We start from the raw sequence: 17939 nt of genomic DNA, 5'->3' as shown, positions 1-17939 counted from the left end.
TAAGGATGCTTCCTTCATCACTGCCCTAGGACGATTGCCTTTGTGACCCAAAGAGCCTATTCTTTGTTCTTTAAAACTTTTTTAATCTGCATCAAATGGGCAAAGATTTACCCAACCAGGGAAATTCAGAAGTACGTATCACTAAATCTCTAAAAAGCAGGCATCTCAAGTATTTGAGAAAGTACAGATTATGGAAGTGAGATACGGCATTCCTGGATAACCACTTTAGAAGGGAGAATATTCACTTTTGCTATGTAACTGCTCACTGTTTAAATAAATCAGAGAGATTTGTGTGTGTGTGTGTGTGTGTGTGTGTGTGTGTGTGTGTGTGTGTGCTTTTCTATACTCCCTATGGGATCAAATGTCTTTAAAATTATTTTAGATTTGTTTGGGGTGTACAAATGTTTTGCCTGTGGGTGTGGATGTGCACCATGGGTGTGCCTGGTGCCTGATGTCAGCAAGTGCTTTGGGTCTTTGGGGGATGGAGTTCGAGAAGGCTGTAGGCCACCATGTGGCTGCTGGGAACTGAACCCAGGTGCTCTGAAAGAGCAACAAGTGCTCTTTACTGCTGAGCCAACTGTTTGGCCCCAGTGTGTAGCATTTATAACCAGAGAAAGTGCAATAAACACCATTTTAGGAAAGCTGACTGCCCTGCTACACTGTTACAGAGTTTAGATAGCACTTTAAAGTATATCCTTTTTCTAATGGATGAAGAAACACAAAGCTAACACTACCAGTCATTTCACATATGAAATTAAAAGACCATATGAACCTTTGTGAAAAACCACATGAAATGGAAGCTCACTGGCCCATCTCACTCACAGGCTGAGGAAAAGAGCCTCACGGATTTCAGAAGGGGCAGGGGCAGTTGGGGGGCAGAGGACGCCTAGGTCAAGAACATCTTTCCTCCTGCTTTATCCCCCACAGGCATTTCACTTCTTTTCTAAGTCACACAAAACTAATTGTAGAGGTTAAAAACATCCCCAAGCAGGCCAGATACCGAGACTGCATCTACCTGCAGCCATGGGCCCTGAGGACTCTGCCGTGGACTTGAGGAGCGAGCCATGCTGTGGAGGCTTCTGCAGCTGGAAGAAGAGCTCTTCTGGTATCACCCGAGCATCTGTGGCTACCAACTGCAGGCCTGCAGGAAGGAGAGAGAGAGGCCAGCTACAGCGACAACTGTGTGCTCTCAGTAGATTAAAACCAGAGGCAGGCTGCGGAGCCAGTGGCGAGTGCTCAGCAACCATAAAGCAGGGCGAAGTTACAGTGAGCACAAGGTAAGTGAAGACGAACACAGCTAATCCACCAGTTGCAAGGAGGTTCTTTCAAAAGTTCCCTTCCAAAAGGGTAGCTCAGAATTGAGAACATTCTTTTCTCCCGTACAAATGAAGGCAAGCACAAAGGGCCATCCGTAGGTCTGTCTTAAGCAGCGTCCTTCGGAAATAGCCCATGAACTGGTCTCGGTGTTCATCTGACTTCTCTGACTTTCCTAAATCTACTAAGAGTGCTGGCTTCATGATGGCTGTTCCAGCCGTCCAGAAAATCATCAAGAGAGCAGCAACTTTCGCATTGTCTCTATGGCTCGTTTATACGATTGCTTACAAGTAACTTTTGGTCAAATTGTACGAATGGCATAATTAGCTTCAGGACAAAAGCCACGTGTAGAAAACACACATGGATCCACAGAGTACACACAATACACACCACTAATAGAATGCCCTTGGTAAAAGAATAAACAAACCGTAAAAGAATAAGCACACTTAGAAATAAACGAAATCATGCACTGGGGGACAGGCAGCTCCTCACACTTTTGAAGGTCACTGCGATCCATCAGTTTTAAACAGAAACGAGAAGCAGTCGCTGAAACTGCTCCCTCTCTTCTCAGCTCTGTTACTTTATATTGTAGCAAGGATAACAAATCAAACTCGAGGAGGCTGGGAAATAAATTCTGGGTAGAATTCCACACAAGGCTGGCCTCTGAAGGATCTGTTTCCTCTTCTCTGCTCTCAGTACTGCTATGATTTGCATAGGAATGGGCAGGAGGGAGGATGCAGTGGGCTTGAACACACTTCTGGAAGAGGAGGCCACTGTTCTGGGCAGCTGTCAAGAAGTTCCCACAGTTGCTGCAACACAGTTTGATTTCCAGGCTTCTCCCAGACCCTAGTTCTTACCTAGAGAGGTTCGGCCTCCAGGGCTAACCTCCAGCGGCGGAGCCCTGACCTGAAATGCTGGCGGTTGACGATCAGAGCCAAGTAAGTGAATGGTGAGGGCCGTCTCTGGGCTCGTGTGCTGTCCATCAGAAACTGGCAAAAGTAAAGACACACATACACTCACGTGACTGAGCACACACGTGCAAATGTAAATCAGCGTACAGTCTGGTCACCTTTACCCTATTTCCACAAACAGCAATGTGTTGAGATGCTTGAAAGCAGGAAGAAGGGATGATGAGCAAATCTACCAAGGCATTTTCTATGGATAAGACAAAGGATGGGAGTTCACAAGGGCAAAGCTATTTTTTTTTGTTTCCTAAAAGGTTACAAATTTTGATTTATTTAAATAAGAAGTTTTTGACAAAGTTATTTTAAGAAGGTATTCTCAAAGGGTGATTTTGAGACTCGTTGGTGGAAAACAATGTAAAAAAAGCACTTGAAAAACAAACAACAAAAAGTGCCCTGCAGGATGTCACATAGCTCACTGTGGCCTCCAAATCACTCTACAGCCAGGAATGACCTTGAATTCCTGGTCTCAACCCCCGAGTGCTAGGGTTAAAGTTCCCAAGTGGTACTGACAAAGACTTTTATTTATGGAAAGGTTCTCTGAATGCTTCATTCCTTCATTACGCCAGAAAAAAATACTTTCTTTTAAGCACTCTTTTTTGGAAGTGACTGTCTCCTATTCTTTCTTTTGAAGGACAGACATCTGTCCCCGTCTCTCGCAGCATTTGTGAGCAAGTAAGCAGATGCATTTTTACCCTGTTGCTATGTCCATGGCCATAAATAGGAGACACCACTGCAAAACAGTGACCTTATCTTCTGTTTCCCTGGCTTAACTCCATCCAAGCGGATCCTCGTCTTCCACAGGAAATGAGAGCAGAATTGTCTAACCCTTGACTCTCATTTCTGGGTTTTCTGTAACTCCCTCCATCCCCCCTCTAAACCCAGGAGTGGTGGGGTACAGGAAACATCACTGTGCTATCTACCATGGCTACTGAGAAAACGGTACTGTTTTACTTGTAGGTGGTATGGTTACAGGAAACTGGTTTCTTTCTCTGTCTTCTGGACATGTCAGCACGTTGGCAGGAATGTGACCAAGCATGGTTCAGGGATAATGACAAGGCTTTAGGTCTGCCTTGTCCTGGAGACAGATCTAACTGACTGTGGCTTTACAAGACAAGACACCATTCACGTCTATCATAGGAAGGCCCAAACCGCCCCTTCAAGTGAGAATGAAGGTTTTGTGGCCCTGGTCATTTTAGTGAAGTGTCAAAACCGCTGCCACTGTTTCTTTGTGTATGTTTAATCTCCTTTTCTTTGAATGATCAAGGATAGAGACAGGGAGAGTCTTGACTTCAAAGGCTTGTGAACACACATACAATCTTCTGCCAATTTCAATGGACTCAGTACTCTCTTGAGGTCCCTAGAGTGTACAATAGAAATCTTGTGTTTAAAAAAAAAAACAAGAGGGAGAAATAATTGTGAAACTACAGTTATATTTGCTATTACTTCCATCGGTTTTACTTTGAAAGAGAAAAGGCTCAGGGAGATTTCAACAACCCTACATAGTGAAAGACAGCAAAGTCTAACACTACAAGAGCGCTGGCCTGATCACACAGCTGTTCGCTGTGATCAAACACATCCTTGCCTCTTTAGGGGCAGGGAGCTATGTACCAGAGAGTATTATATAATTAGAAATCATGTCACATGGCTGCAGTGTTTCAAAAGCAAATGCAAAAAAATGCCAATAAAAATATTAAGAATGTGACACCTTCCCTCTCTTAAGGAGTATTTCTGATTTCTCTGAACAACGGTCAGACTGCTTATTTGGGTTAACTGCTTCCTGCGGGCCCCACTTGTCTGACAGGTGTTTCTTGCCTAGAACCGCTCTGCAGAGGGCCTATGCATATCGTAAGGCCGGCCAAGTCAGGAGCACCGACTAGCCTTCTGGGGTTAGCAGATGCACCACAGTGAGCTGTTCGCCCTCATTCTTCGGGTTAGGGTCAAGGTTTGGGCTGGTCACTGCTTTAGTTCAGGATCTGTCCAGCTCAAAATTCTGCCACAAATCTCCTTTCAAAGAGGTTGCTGCCTTCCTACTAGATTATAAGAGCATTTCTCCAAAAGACAGACCCTCCCCACAAAAGACAGGAATCCTGGGCTGGAAACAAGATAGTTTAAAGTCAGCCCAAGGTCCATTCTTTTAGCCTTATGGAAGCTTAAGGATCATTTAGCTGTAGGTCCTGAGCAAGTTAACTGTTGATTCTCAAGCCTTCTGGTTAAAAGGATGAGGCATGGTACATCCTTTGCTTTTCATGACCTACCCCCTTAGATTTCAGAACACAAAACCATCCCATATTGCAGGTCAGGAACTTGAATTAAATGCTACTCTGACCTTTCCCAGAATACATGAGCCCAGCAGGATTGTTAGCTTGAAATACTAGAAACAACAGCCATCTTCAGAACCCTACCAGGTAATTCCTAAAATGACATTTGTTGTAAATTGATTTGAAAAAGAAAAGAGAAAGCCACTCCTGGGTACTGATTGCGTGTATGACCTGCATGCAATGATGCATGAGATGCAAGAGATGACTGGTTCGTACAGTCATGGTGCAGCACTGAAGTTTGCTGCAGGGTTTTTCCCCTCAGAGAGAACAGAAATGCAGGGCAGTTTGGGGGAAGATTTTTCAGTCCCACCAAGATTTCTGCCCACATAAAATATCACAGGATCCAAGGAGGATTGGTTCCAACAGAATGGTTAATGCCGGTTGAACAGCTGACTTAAAAATCAACCATCTTCATTCTAACCTGAGCAAGAATGCCTTTCCCTGTGCCAGCTCAGCGTCTATTGCAGTACGAAGCAAAACTAGGATGCAAAAACTTCTAGAAGCATTTTCATTTCATGTTCTGGGTTCAAAGAATTATCTCTCCAGAGGCAAGACATTTAATACACGGTGCTATTCAAGACTTCATAGAATTACTACACATCAGCTGGGCATGACACATGGATGCTCACAAGCCAGTTGTCCTGGGAGCTGAACACGCATCATGATGGTGATCTCCATTATGGATAAATTTCCATGTATAAGGGTATTAGGAAACCTTCCCAGAGCGGCTGAACTCCAGTTTATGGGGCCCCAACTTTAAGACCTTAACTGCTATTGTCTCTTTTCAATAAATGGACAAGTTCCACTAGAGTTCAAAGAACATTAATATTGGGCATTCTTAATAGGTTAGATAACATAACTTCTAGGAAACAAAAAAGGGAAGAATATGTTTCAGTTTCCAATAAAACTGAGATTAAAGTCTTTACCTGTGAAGTAAAATTTCACTGATTCTGGGAGACCTAAAAGAGCAAGAGAGGAAAATCAGTGTATTGAACATTTTGGGATCAGAGAGAGACAGGGAAGGAACAAAATATAGCGTAGCAATTAGGGAGTAAAACAGTGTTTAAATCAAAATTGATCTGGTTTAAGGAGCAGTCAGGAGGTCCTCTGCTCATGGAATGTTGGACATAATGATGCTAGCATTAATTTTAAGTATAAAAAGGATACTCATACTGGAATAATTTGGTGCCATAGCAGTTTGGGTGACTTATAATTAAAATTCAGATCCTATTTTATCAGTACATGAACCCCTACAAACTGGTGAATGTGGGTGATATGTAACCTTGACAGTGTATGGGGGGGTTAGAAGTCACTGTAGAACTGAGTGGCTTCTAGGACACTGATTTACTCACTGTGGTTGTGAGAGATTTACCTCGAGACATTTATCCCATGGGTTAGACAGGACATGACTCTACTCCCTCCAAAGCAACCCGTGGAACTAAGACAAGTCTAGCAGACCTGGAAATTACTCTAAGCACAGCTGACAGAGTTCCTTTTTCTCTAATCTCAGTATTACCCAAGCTTCCTGTAAAGTAGGGGCTAGAGAACCATGCATACTTTAGAGGGGCTATTAATTAACCAGTTACTAGATACCGAGGGTACTCCTCAGAGAATGGGCCTCTGCCTGCCCTTAGGGATTTTCAATCTAATTGAGGAGTTAATCACATTCTGGACAATTGAATTCATACTAAATAATGACAAATATCAGTTTATGTTTACTTACCATAATCAAAAAGAAACCTTATATTTATTTAATACATAGTCAATTTCCTAAGAGAAATAACCAGCTACTTTGAATAAATTTATGATATAAATGTAATATCTATTTATAAAGTTGCATAGTACACATAGCTTACATATTATAATAAACAGACACCAAGATTTTCAGAATCACCCAAGGCACAGAACTTGGGAGTGGGGAATCACAACTTCCTAGCTGCACTAACTACAGATTCAAGGGAGGAAGAGATGGCAGGCAGCATTAAGGCTAGTCTGCTGCAGTGGAGAGAGGGAGGGAGGAAGGGATGGTGGGCAGTGTTAAGGCTGGTCTGCTACACTGGAAGGAGAGAGGAAGGGATGGCGGGCAGTGTTGATAAGGCTAGTCTGCTGCAGAGGAAGGTTGTGCACTGGCTTTAATAAATGAACAAAAGTTTCATCAGTTTGCTTTTCTACTCCAGTTTTTAAAATAAAACCTTTTAAACCATCTTCTGCCAAATCCTGGAGGTCAAGCTGGAAGATCACCCGCATTCTCCATACGTGCATGGATCTCCCTGAGGAACCGCAGTCCACAGGGGACTCAGTGTCCTAGCCTGGCGCCCTTCTCAAGTTTGTTCATGTCACTGTAGAGAAAGAGTCCTCATGAAAAACATTTCCTGCAGTTTCAACTTCCCCTGGATTCCTCGCGCTCTTGGGTTAAACACGCAGCTCTTTAGGAGCTCCTGTGGAGTGTAAACTCTGGCTTACTCCCCCATCAGGCCCATCCCCGCCTGTTCGGCTACATTCTGGACATCACAGGACTATCATTGTCCTCTTTTGCAATCCCTAGAAAGTTACGTTTTCTTTTCTCCAAGGCCACATGGGAGGCACACTGTCTCCCTCCCAGAATCCTCTCTCCCTGCACCCCTCATGCACTTAGCTATTTTAGCTACTACCTATCCCACTTGCCAATAGCTACCTGGACAGCTACCTCTTAACTTCTCAGTCTGGATCAGCCTTGGGTTTGATTTTATCACTGAACATTTCCTCTTTTTCCCAGAGCATCTCATCTCAAATCTGCAACTAAATATTCATTATTGTGATTATTTACTTAGCAGTTTCTATACAGAGCCCCCACTCAGTCCAAAGGCAGGTCAGTGACTCGTTTTGTTTTCTACTGTATCTCTAACCCCTCAATCAGTGACCGACATACCTGAGCCACTAAATCAAAGTTGGCTGAAAGTGCGCCTACGGCGGGAATTAACAATGAAAGAAGACAAAAAGACAGACTTCAGCCAAGTTGCAGACAGGCTGATAGGCCCCAAGTTATGTTAAGTAGGAAGAAGAGTGTCAGCAAACTGTATATAAGTTTTTTGAAAGAGAAGGAGAACCAGCCATGAAGATCAAGAAAGACTTGGGTGCCCCAAGGCAGAGAAAGAAAGCATTACCGACGAAGGAGTAGGCCATGATCTCCTGGAGGTGGGGGGCTGCAGCGGGAGGACGGTACATGATTTTGCCCTGGTTAATATCTTCCTGAGTGAAAGACCGGATGGGAGAGTGAGGTCGGTCTCTGTGCTCAATGATACCTGGGGAGGAAGAGACTCGTGAGTACAGACAGCAGCTTCTGGGTGACAGGATGGCCAGGTCCACCAATCCCGCCCCTTGCCCGTGAGCGCGAGTCTTTATCATTCAGGAGCACTGGCTCCTGGGCTGTTCTTCCTGCACTACTGCTGTCAAGTTACTCAGGAAACAGACAGGTCTGGGGCAGTTCAGCCAGTAGAGCATGTGCAATGAAAGCTTTGACTCCCCAGCACCCATGGGTGATAGCACGCATCTGTAAGGCCAGTGTCGGGGAGACAGAGATAGGAAGAACCCCTGAGGCTGGCTGGCCAGCAAGCCTAGGTGATGTCCAGGGTCAGATGGAAAGACTGTTCCACTAAGAAGGTGGACAGCAAGTGAGGAAGACCCCTGATGCCTTACCGCTGGCCTCCACGGCTACGTGTGTATGCACATTTGCACACACCTGAGCACACACACACAACATGTACACACAGAAAGTTAGATGATAGGTAAAAGGATAAATATATTACTGGGATTTGGGAAACATAAACTAAGGGGCAAATTACTGCCCCTAATGTCATTCAGTGCACATGCTTTTCCATACGTGAATGGCGTATTACTGTCACTAGGAAACTTCCAACTGAGTTTCAATACAAAGGCAAAAGGTCTTTAAGGCATGGGCCCAAAGTGATCTTCTGAGGTGCCAAAGGAATATTTTTATAGGCTTCATTTTAATTTCAGACACTCCCCTGTTTCTGTGATGATCCCAGCAACAATAGCCTGGCTCTTGACCATTAGAGGACAGACCGAGGCTTACAGTTAGCACGCAGGTTATGATCAGTGCTTTCATGGCTGCAATTCAGAGACTTTGCAGGCATGGGACTTGTGCTGCGTTCCTCTCTCATGTCTTATTTGGTCTTTAGAGGCAGGCACGTGGTCTCAGAGCTTCCCTAACTCTCCTGAGAAAGTTAAGTGTAAAGAAGTAGGCAGAAGCCCAGAGGTTTTAGGATTGGTCCAGAATCACAAGGCAAGAGCGTGTCTCTCTCCACCTTCACTGCGGAGCTTACCTTGATTTGGATGCAGAGGTACAGTGATATTGTATATAATCTTCCCGGCGGGACTCTCCGAGTTCACGAAGGATAGGGAGTGAGACTGAATGGCGGTGAGACCATCCTCCCGAGCCTGGCCGAGATGGAGGAAGCAAGAATTAAAAACAGGAGCAGGATGATAACAAGAGCCAGAGGCAAACCCAAATCTTAAGAAAACAAAACAAATGTGCTCTGGGCTTTTTAAATTACTCTCATTTGGCAAGATCATCTCCAAGTTTAAAGAAAGGATCTGCTCTCTCACACACGATGCATGCGGCCAGGCCGGAACCCTTTCAGGTGATCCAGGCCTGAGCAGGCTTCTTCTCCACGGTCCCTGGATTTTTGTCTGAGCATACCGTCGGTGTCCAAGGTGATTCTAGCTTTCCTAGACGGGCCCTGCTGTAGAACACTTTGGGGAATGCGGCACCAGGGCTGGCGATTCTACTCGCCACAGCTGGCTCACTGCATCTTTGCTCCTCTAACTCTGTGGCCTCATGGTGACTGGCATGCCATCGAGAGAACCAGGCTGAGAGGCTGAAGTCTTAGCCCCATGTGGTTCTTCAGAGAACTCTTGTGCCCCGAGCCTTGCTAATGGGCACTGCTCAGCATTCTGGCTTCAAAGGGCTAAAGAGAGTGCAGCCAGCCAGCACAGCAGAGCTGACCCGAGGCACAGGAACACCGATCAAGGCCTTGAGAACATGAGCGTGGGAGATCTTGCCACACCCATCACCTGCCATATGGTGGTGTGGGCAGCAGAGAGATGCCCGCCCACTCGCCCCTTGCCACCTGTGGCAGGTAGGAGAGTTGACCCTGACTGAGGTCATGAAGAGCTGGAGAGCTGTCCCTGCCCCTCACCAGCTGCAGCACTCAGGAGAAGAGGTCACTGCCCCTCACCTGGGCAGCACAGGAGAGCTGGTCCGGATGATGTAGGTGTGGGCAAGCCAACCCTGAGGGCATGAAAGCATATTGCTGCAAGGTGAACTAGCAGGAGCCAATGCTGGAGGTGAGGACGGGGGAGACCAGGAGGACTGGCAAACCCTGCAACTACACAGGCCCAGAATCAGAGTTGTAAGTCGGCCCAAATAATATCCACCCCGTCTATGACCTGCAGGAGCACGCGAAGGGGTCAGTCCAACAGACCCAAAGCTACAGGATCTCCATGACACAGGGCAACAACAGGATATCCAAGAGGAGTCCCAGTGAGGGCCCAGGATCCATCGTGTAGCAGAAACCAGAGCCCTTGAACCAGAGCAATGACTCTTGCAATCAGCACTCGCAAGTGAAGACGTATGAACAAAAGGATTTACCGCGTGGCTCACTACGTCACACACAGCTTCCATGATGAGATTTTCCCTTTTTTTTTTTTAAATTTAAATTTTATTTTACTTGGTGTGTGTGGGGGGAATCAAGGGCAGAGGGTGGATATGAAAAGATGGGGAAATGAATGGGATTGAGATACATGATGTAAAAGAAACAAAGAATAAATAAAAAGAAAGTTAAAAAAAAATATGAGCCCAGCTCCCACACCAAAAGTGGCCAGCTGCTTACACTCAGAAACTTTTGCTTATTAAAGTACAGGAAGATCATCTCTATTATCTTCATATCCATGGTCTGGATCAGAGGAACTAAATAGCACCGTGCTCTTCTACCTCTCAACGAGCAAGAGGAGCAATGTTAACTGGACAGTGTGCCTGCAGCATCCACCATCCGTCTCCTTGCTCATATCCATGCCTCCTAACAGTGGCAACACACAGAAGCCCCAAGGACAGGAGTCCGCTTCTGAGCTCCTGCATGACGGTGGATCGAGGACAGCTGTCACATAAACACAGTGCATCAAGAAGTAAAGGGACAGTAGAGTGACCTGGGTCTGGGCTTGGGCCACAGGTGAGATTTTAAGACAGCACCGAACAATATGCCCGCTGCAGGCTCCTCCTGATAGACCCTGAAGGTAGATTAGAGTTTGACACTCTTGTGTCTTCAAAGCCTTACTCCTTCCAGAGGAATTCCCCCACGGAGAAGAGGATTAAGTGGGGCTCAGAGGAGGGTGTGGTGTTCTTATTTTTAACCATAAAAACATGAGGGCCCCAGTTGCTCTGTAATTGTCCCAGAGGCATAGCTGTCCCAGGCGAGGCAGCGCCTGCAGGTTAGAACAATCTCCTAAAGTAAAGAGTCATATTTCAGGCCCTAGCACAGGTCTGGAATGTAATGAGCAAGGAAATTAGAATTTCCAACAGCAGCTGGTCTCCCCCACCCTGCTATGCTAATATAAAACAAGTAAGGACAACAAGTTAAAAATATATGCCCCATAAAAGTTGTTTACAGACCATCCATGTGGGTACAGCTACATGGACAAAAAGTACAGCTCCGACACCCTGTCAAGCGTGGTTTGGCACCTTCCAATGTCAAAACCACTATACTCAAATATCCTCAAAGTGCTATAGAATACTTCTGAAAACTCAGATGCCGCTAAGCAAGATAAAGTGATAAGAAAATAATTGTTATACAGCTACTGAAAAGGGAAACAAGTTTTAGCCAAGACAATAGACACCCTATTTTAGAATTTAAAGATTCAACGTCTTTACTAATCAAAATAGATATTATGTGGAAAATGGGAGGACTTAATTTTTTAAAGCCATATTGAAGCAGTGATGTATCAAAGTAGTCAATTTTAATGATTTGGAGTAGTCAATATTCATCAATTAAACACACTAAGAAGTGGGAGATTAAACTTCATGGAAATAATTACAGGCGGCATTTTTTATAACATCTGGCCAAAGATTAAGAATAATAGCTTTCATCCTGCTCGCATAGCCTCTGACGACATCCAGAACCCAAACCCTTGTGCCCCGGATGTCACTGCTCTGCTCAGGGCCAGCCCCTCCCCGGGACTTGCAATGGCTACACACTGCTCTCAGCTTGACAACTGGCTGTTTCAGCCAGGGTGCCTGGAAGATGATGGATCTTGTGACTCACCTGCCATGGCTCTCTACGGTATGCAGTATAGAAGGACAGTTCTCACACTGACCTTGGCTCTACTGTATGTTCCAGACAACTTTTACAAACTCGTCCCAACCAGAGGCCGCCATGCCTCCTCATGTTCCTGACCTCAGGGAAAGGTGCACATACACTCTAGGAGCCAGGGTCTTTCTGTGTTCTAACTGGCTGTGTCTCTAGATCTCTCAACCTCACCTCTAACCATGTTTTAGCTTTTTAACAGTCTCAACCACTTCTAAGTGTAGAGTAGGGCTAACCATAATGCATGCTTTTCTATAAAAGAACCCCAGAATTCTGTCACCTTAAACAACGGAAACTCTATATCCACTGAGCAGTTTCTCCATCATACCTTTTTCTCTTCTCGCCTCTCAGCCCTGGAAACCACAGCCCGGCCTTCTTTCCTAAGATCTGACTACATCACTGTACAAGGGGAGTCATCTTATTGGTCTCTTTTGTTCTTGGCTCCTTTCACTTGGCATGTGCTCCAGGTTAACCCATGGACCTTATGATGGGATTCCTTTCCATTGTACGGCTGTGTCATGTTGCACTATGTGAGTGCACACACATACACCCCCCCCCACACACATCTTCTTTATCTGTTTTTCTATCAATAGACATTTAGGTTACTTTCATCTCTTGGCTCCTGTGAAAAATACCACAGTAAACGTTCAAGAGCAAACGTCTTTCTACATGTTCTCCCTAACTCGGAAGCCACAGTCCCACTCCGTGGGGTTTATGTTGTAGCCTGTTGGCTATTTCTATTCTGCAAAGGTCCCATCCAGATGCTCGGGGGCTACAATAGTCTTCCCAAATTGACTGCTAAAATTCTGATCATGGCTTTTCTGCTGTAAACCTCCAACAGTCTTTTGGAACAATGGAATCCCCTGAAGTCTGACTGACATGCCTTCTTGCTTTTACATCGAGCAACTTCAGCTCCCGCCCACTGAACTACCTGCAGTGTCCCAAACACTCGTGTTTTGTCTCTACCCTTTTTTCTCCGCTGTTCCTGTTGTCCAGAACAAATTCCCCGCAATGAGTTCAGATCAGTAGTTCTTCAAGTGTAGTGATGGGGACAGCAGGAAACAGAATCACTTGGGTCTTGCTAGAGACGTGGATTCTTGACTCCACAGCCAGACTTACTGCATTAGAACTTGGAGTGAGTTCCAGTGTACTGTAATAACTCTCCAGGTGACGCCCAAACACACTTACGTCTGAGACCTTAAGAACCCTGCTCTAGAGATAATTACACCCAACAGCTCAGCTCCTCTCGATGCTCCCATGCTTCGCTTCGCCGCACAAGGCACCCTCCTACTTGCTCCTGAATAGCCGCTCTGATCTGGCCTTCCTCGCAGTATGATTCTCCTGCTTATTTATTTGCCCAGCTCCTCCTCGATGCAAGAATCGCTGAACTAGAAACTCTGTTTTGTTTTGTTTTTGTTTTTTTAAGGTCACTGAATCTGCAATGTCTTCTTCAGCACTTGTCACGGGCACTCACAAGGACTAATGAATGAATAACTGTAGGAATGAGAGGCAGACTCCTCTCAAACCCATCTATGACATACTTGTCTGGAATATACAAAAACATCTCATCTGTATTTACCACGTATCTGTACAATTTACCAAATGCGTGCAAAGCCTCAGTGTTTAGAGGAGTCCGAACCACTGAACTGAGGCTGTGGTTTTTGTCACATGTAACAAGAGCCCCAATTAATGTCAGAAGGAATAGCAATTCTGTATATCTTAAGTAATGTAAGCTAAATCACATTTTCCAGTCAGCTGACTTTGGAGAGATCTGAGGTTCAAGCAGACAGACCTAACCTGCAAATGCACAGCCACAGACTAAATAAAGCTGAAGCAAGATGGAGTCTCTTGAGGAGACCACAGCAAGGCGAACGGCACCACCTCCATGGCTCCCGGCCCGTTTCTTTCCCTTCTAAACTCCAAATAACAGTGCTTTGCATTTGGCAAGAAATGTGCATGCAACATTTTTCTTTACAGTTTAGAGAAAACTCCGATCCAAGTTCCTCCAGTCAGAATGATGAATTATAGACTTTATAATGCTGCTGAATTATGATTTCTTTAAATTACAGTTTATGCTGGAAATGCCGATACCAGCTATTCATTAAAAACTTTCTGCATTCACCCTTTATGTCTCTGTCATTCCTCAGCCCCATAATTTCTGAAACTATCGCTGCTCTCTTTGTTGTGGCCCAAGGCTGATGCCCTACACCGGAGTATAATCATGTGGGTGCTAACTAACACATGGACCCATAACAATGAATTTACAGGGGTTTGCATGCTCATAGCTCTGTCTGAAAGAGAAGTCTGGCATTCCATCTACTCTAGGCACAGGGTCACAGTGTACTCTGTACTTCCTACTTGTCTTTATGAGCTTTATAGGCCAACCCAGATGATATCTTCCTTCAGGCATATCCAGCCCTTGCCATTGCGATATGATGTTGGCATTTATAACACTCATGCTTGAGAGTCATGTGATCAAGCCATTAGAATCTGCAAAGAAAATCTGAGTGGTTTGGGATAGTTTATGTATAAAGAGATTGGTATCAGTGCAGGACCCACCCCCTCACAAGACCAAGTACTCAACACAAAGGAGATGCATTTGCCTCAGAGGGACAGAGGGACGGAAGACAGGAAAAGAGAGAAGGGGAAGGGAACCAGGGAGAGTGGGCAGGGAGACAGATGAGGCTCATAGTAAAATCGCAGTTTATAAAAGTAAAAGGGGAAACCCCATGTTAGGATGAGGAGTTTAATTATAATTGGGCATGTTAATTAGGTGAGTCAAAATATTGATAGACTTCAATACTTTGATCATTGTACCTTGGTAGTCAGTCTCAGGAGGAGGACGTGGCCAAATAAGGGAACAGACCTTGGTGGCTAGCCTTAGGGTTATAATCTAACAGCTTTTAGCAAGGCAGTGGGGATAGGGGAGAAGGGAAAGGCCTACAGAGTCACGTTAGCCATGCTCAAACTGGCTAGAGCCCCTTCATTATGATTTTGTGTTTGGGCTGTATTTAAAACTATTATCGATTGCATGCATGCCATGGGCCATGGTTGCACATGAGTGCTAGATCTTTCCGTGGGCCACATTCATTTCCACCGAGTCCACAAGGCCTTCTGGGATTGGGTATAATGATCTCCACATCCCAACCATGCTTTCCTCATCTCTCCAGGTGATTGAACTACCTGTTACGTCTCAGCCGTCATCAGCTTTCTCACCCCTGGGTCCTCCCTGTGCTCTGAAAGCCCTTGGCCATCTCTCCTCCACTCTACCTGCCTTTCTTGTTCTTTTACTTGGATAATTAGTTGCTGCATATCGCCCTGGACTCAGCATCGACACCACCTATTCCAGGAAGCTCTTACACTAGAAAGCCAGCTTCTGGTAGAGCTTTACGACATGAAGAGCAGCTGCTCCAGCTAGGTGGCCCTGTAAACGACAGACTAATTCTACCCTAGAAGTGCTCAGGGAGAGTCACTATAGTTGTATGGGGTGCTGAAGAGAGTCAAGGGGCAATGGTTGAATGGGCAAGAATAGCTTCTACATATCTTCTTTTTCTGAGGGGACTTTAAGTTCCTTTTTCAAGCTAGTGAGAAATGTCTTTCAGGGCTGTTCTTGTTGGCTTTAGGGTCTAGTTTTGGGCCAAACATTTACTGCATCCCACACCAAGGCATTGGCTCACTTTGCTTCTGCACAGGTGGGTGTGCTTTGTCCAAGAGCAAAGCATTAGCCCTCCCATTCAACTCACGGTCATATGGAGAGATGTCCCCAGGGAGAGTTTAGGTGCCTCAGGTGCCTGAGGTAAGATTGCAATGTTGAACATGTGATTTTCCAGGTGGGCCTGGGCATCAGTGGCACTAGACACCTGAAAAACAAAATCATCATGGTAAGCCTTATTCTTCTACTGGGCAGAACACATTTGTATGCATTTAGATTCCCCACCCCCAAACCATCTGCCTTTGAATTCTATATGCGCCTACATCACAATTCTCTTTCTGTTCTTTGTATTTTATTTCTAATCATTTACTGATTATAAAAAAATCTGCATAACCATTTTAGGCAGTTCTTAAAATCCATGACAGTATAAATCAGAAAGAAAATATAGAATTTCACTACCTAGAAAGAGTGATGGACACATTGAAGCATTTCAGATTAATCTTTTTTCTGTGATATCTCTACATAATCTCCTTACATAAACTCACATGTACTTGAAATTCTCTTCATTTATCCCAATCCTATGATACTCGGATATGGTATTAACCATTAATGAGAGTGGATCATGTTTATGGCTATGGAACGTGTTTATAGTGCATCTATAACACGGTTCTCTCTTACTCCGTTCCTCTCATCTTTACTCAGTGTAGATACGGACATCTGGACCATTAGTCACATGACTTAGCTTTATCGCTGCACTTCAGTAATATTTACAGCAAGGGCAATGGTCACAGAGTCAGCTTCTTTTTCTTGCTTCAAAAACCACCAAAAAATGTGCTAAAGACAGCGGCACGAGCCTGTGCCAGGGGCAGCGGATGATCCAGTGCCAAATACCAGCACTAGGGAAGCTGAGGTGGGAAGCCAGAGACCAACAAGAGCTAACTGGCGAGATAATATGTTAAGAAACAGGCCAACAACCCCTATGCTTTTCTGCATCAGTTTCTCGAGCTTCCTCCTGGTGCTGCTGGGCTGCTCCCCTAAGCCCTTCTTGTCTCCACTGTCTCCTTAGTCCTGTCACAAGAGCAGCTGAGCCTTGTGTGGCTGCAGGTAGCTGTCCGTCCCTGTTGACAGAAGGAGGGATACTGTACACTGTACCCAGCAGGAAAACCATCTTCTGGGCTTTCATCTAGATTAGATCAGAAGCCTGCAGTGAAGTTTTAGGACATTTGGATGTCTCCCACGGGTTGTCAATGCTCCACCATCACTGGAAGTGATGACCAACAACCAGTTACACGTTGCTAATCATCTGGCGTGGGCTCAGCTCTTAGTCTCTTTTCAAAGGTAATTTCCCTGTTCCCCACAAAACAATACAATTATTCCCTTTGTACAGAGGAAATTAAAAATTAAAAAAAAAAAACAAAGCAATGTCTCAAAGTCAGAATAAATGGGCCAGTTGGGTTCACAAGCTTGCCACTGTGCAAGATGACTCACTTTGGAGACTTAAGAAATTAGGAGTTAGGGGAGGTATTTCCTTCTGTCGTGAAGGCAGAGAAACAGCACTGGCCAGGCTGTGAAACACGGGCATATTAACAGAGCAAGTAAATCAGGCTGGCCTCTGCATAAATACACTGGCAGCGAAATAGCATGAAATATAATGTTGGTCTTTTTCAAACCACATTCACGGATTCTGTGTCAACATGATCTGAATACACAGTTATTTTCTTACATAAAAATGGCTGGATGTACTTGCCCTCTCGCTAGACCGTCTAGTGATTAAAAATGCCATGCCGCTTACATAAATCCAATCATACATGCAAAGTAACAGACGGGCTGCATTGATGGCTCATGACAGCACATCAGCATCAAAATGAAATTAAATCTACGCAGCTCATTAGATTACATTTCCTGCTTTAAAGGGAACAAAGGGAGGGGAAAAGAAACCGACACCGTGACAGCCTCCTCTTGGTTTAAGATCTTCCAGGGACACTGCGATGATAAACGGGGAAGTTACTAACCATTTACTTTAGCACACGGATAAAGTGTCTGTGCTTTTCAGACCAAAATATGAAGTATGCTTTCAAAGTAATAAAAATTTAAAAACAGACAGCGACACTTTTATGTCCAGGAGAACCTCATCTCAGAGTCACTTCACGCTCAGAATAAATATGCGGTCCCTGCTTAAAATCAGTCTCTCTCAGCCGGGCGGTGGTGGCGCATGCCTTGAATCCCACCACTTTGGAGGCAGAGGCAGGAGGATGTCCGTAAGTTCAAGGTGAGCCTGGTCTACAAAGTGAGTTCCAGGGTAGCCAGAGGCCACAGAAACCCTGTCAAAAAT

At 45.0% G+C, this 17939-nt stretch overlaps 1 protein-coding gene across 1 annotated transcript in view; it reads right to left on the bottom strand.

Moving 5' to 3' along the window:
- Fras1 (Fraser extracellular matrix complex subunit 1) overlaps positions 1-17939 on the bottom strand; it is a 407009-nt gene that overhangs the window by 90726 nt on the left and 298344 nt on the right. The window contains exons 32-37 of the mRNA XM_026785092.1: positions 15699-15815; positions 8920-9034; positions 7741-7878; positions 5524-5556; positions 2172-2303; positions 1016-1141 (exon numbers count right to left, since the gene is read on the bottom strand). Of these exons, the coding sequence (XP_026640893.1) occupies positions 1016-1141; positions 2172-2303; positions 5524-5556; positions 7741-7878; positions 8920-9034; positions 15699-15815 (661 nt within the window). The remainder of the gene's footprint in view (positions 1-1015; positions 1142-2171; positions 2304-5523; positions 5557-7740; positions 7879-8919; positions 9035-15698; positions 15816-17939) is intronic.

This window comes from Microtus ochrogaster, linkage group LG1 (genome assembly GCF_000317375.1).
Source record: "Microtus ochrogaster isolate Prairie Vole_2 linkage group LG1, MicOch1.0, whole genome shotgun sequence".
Lineage (NCBI taxonomy): Eukaryota > Metazoa > Chordata > Mammalia > Rodentia > Cricetidae > Microtus > Microtus ochrogaster.
Note: the sequence above shows the minus strand (reverse complement) of the source record. Positions and strands in the feature narration are given on the sequence as shown.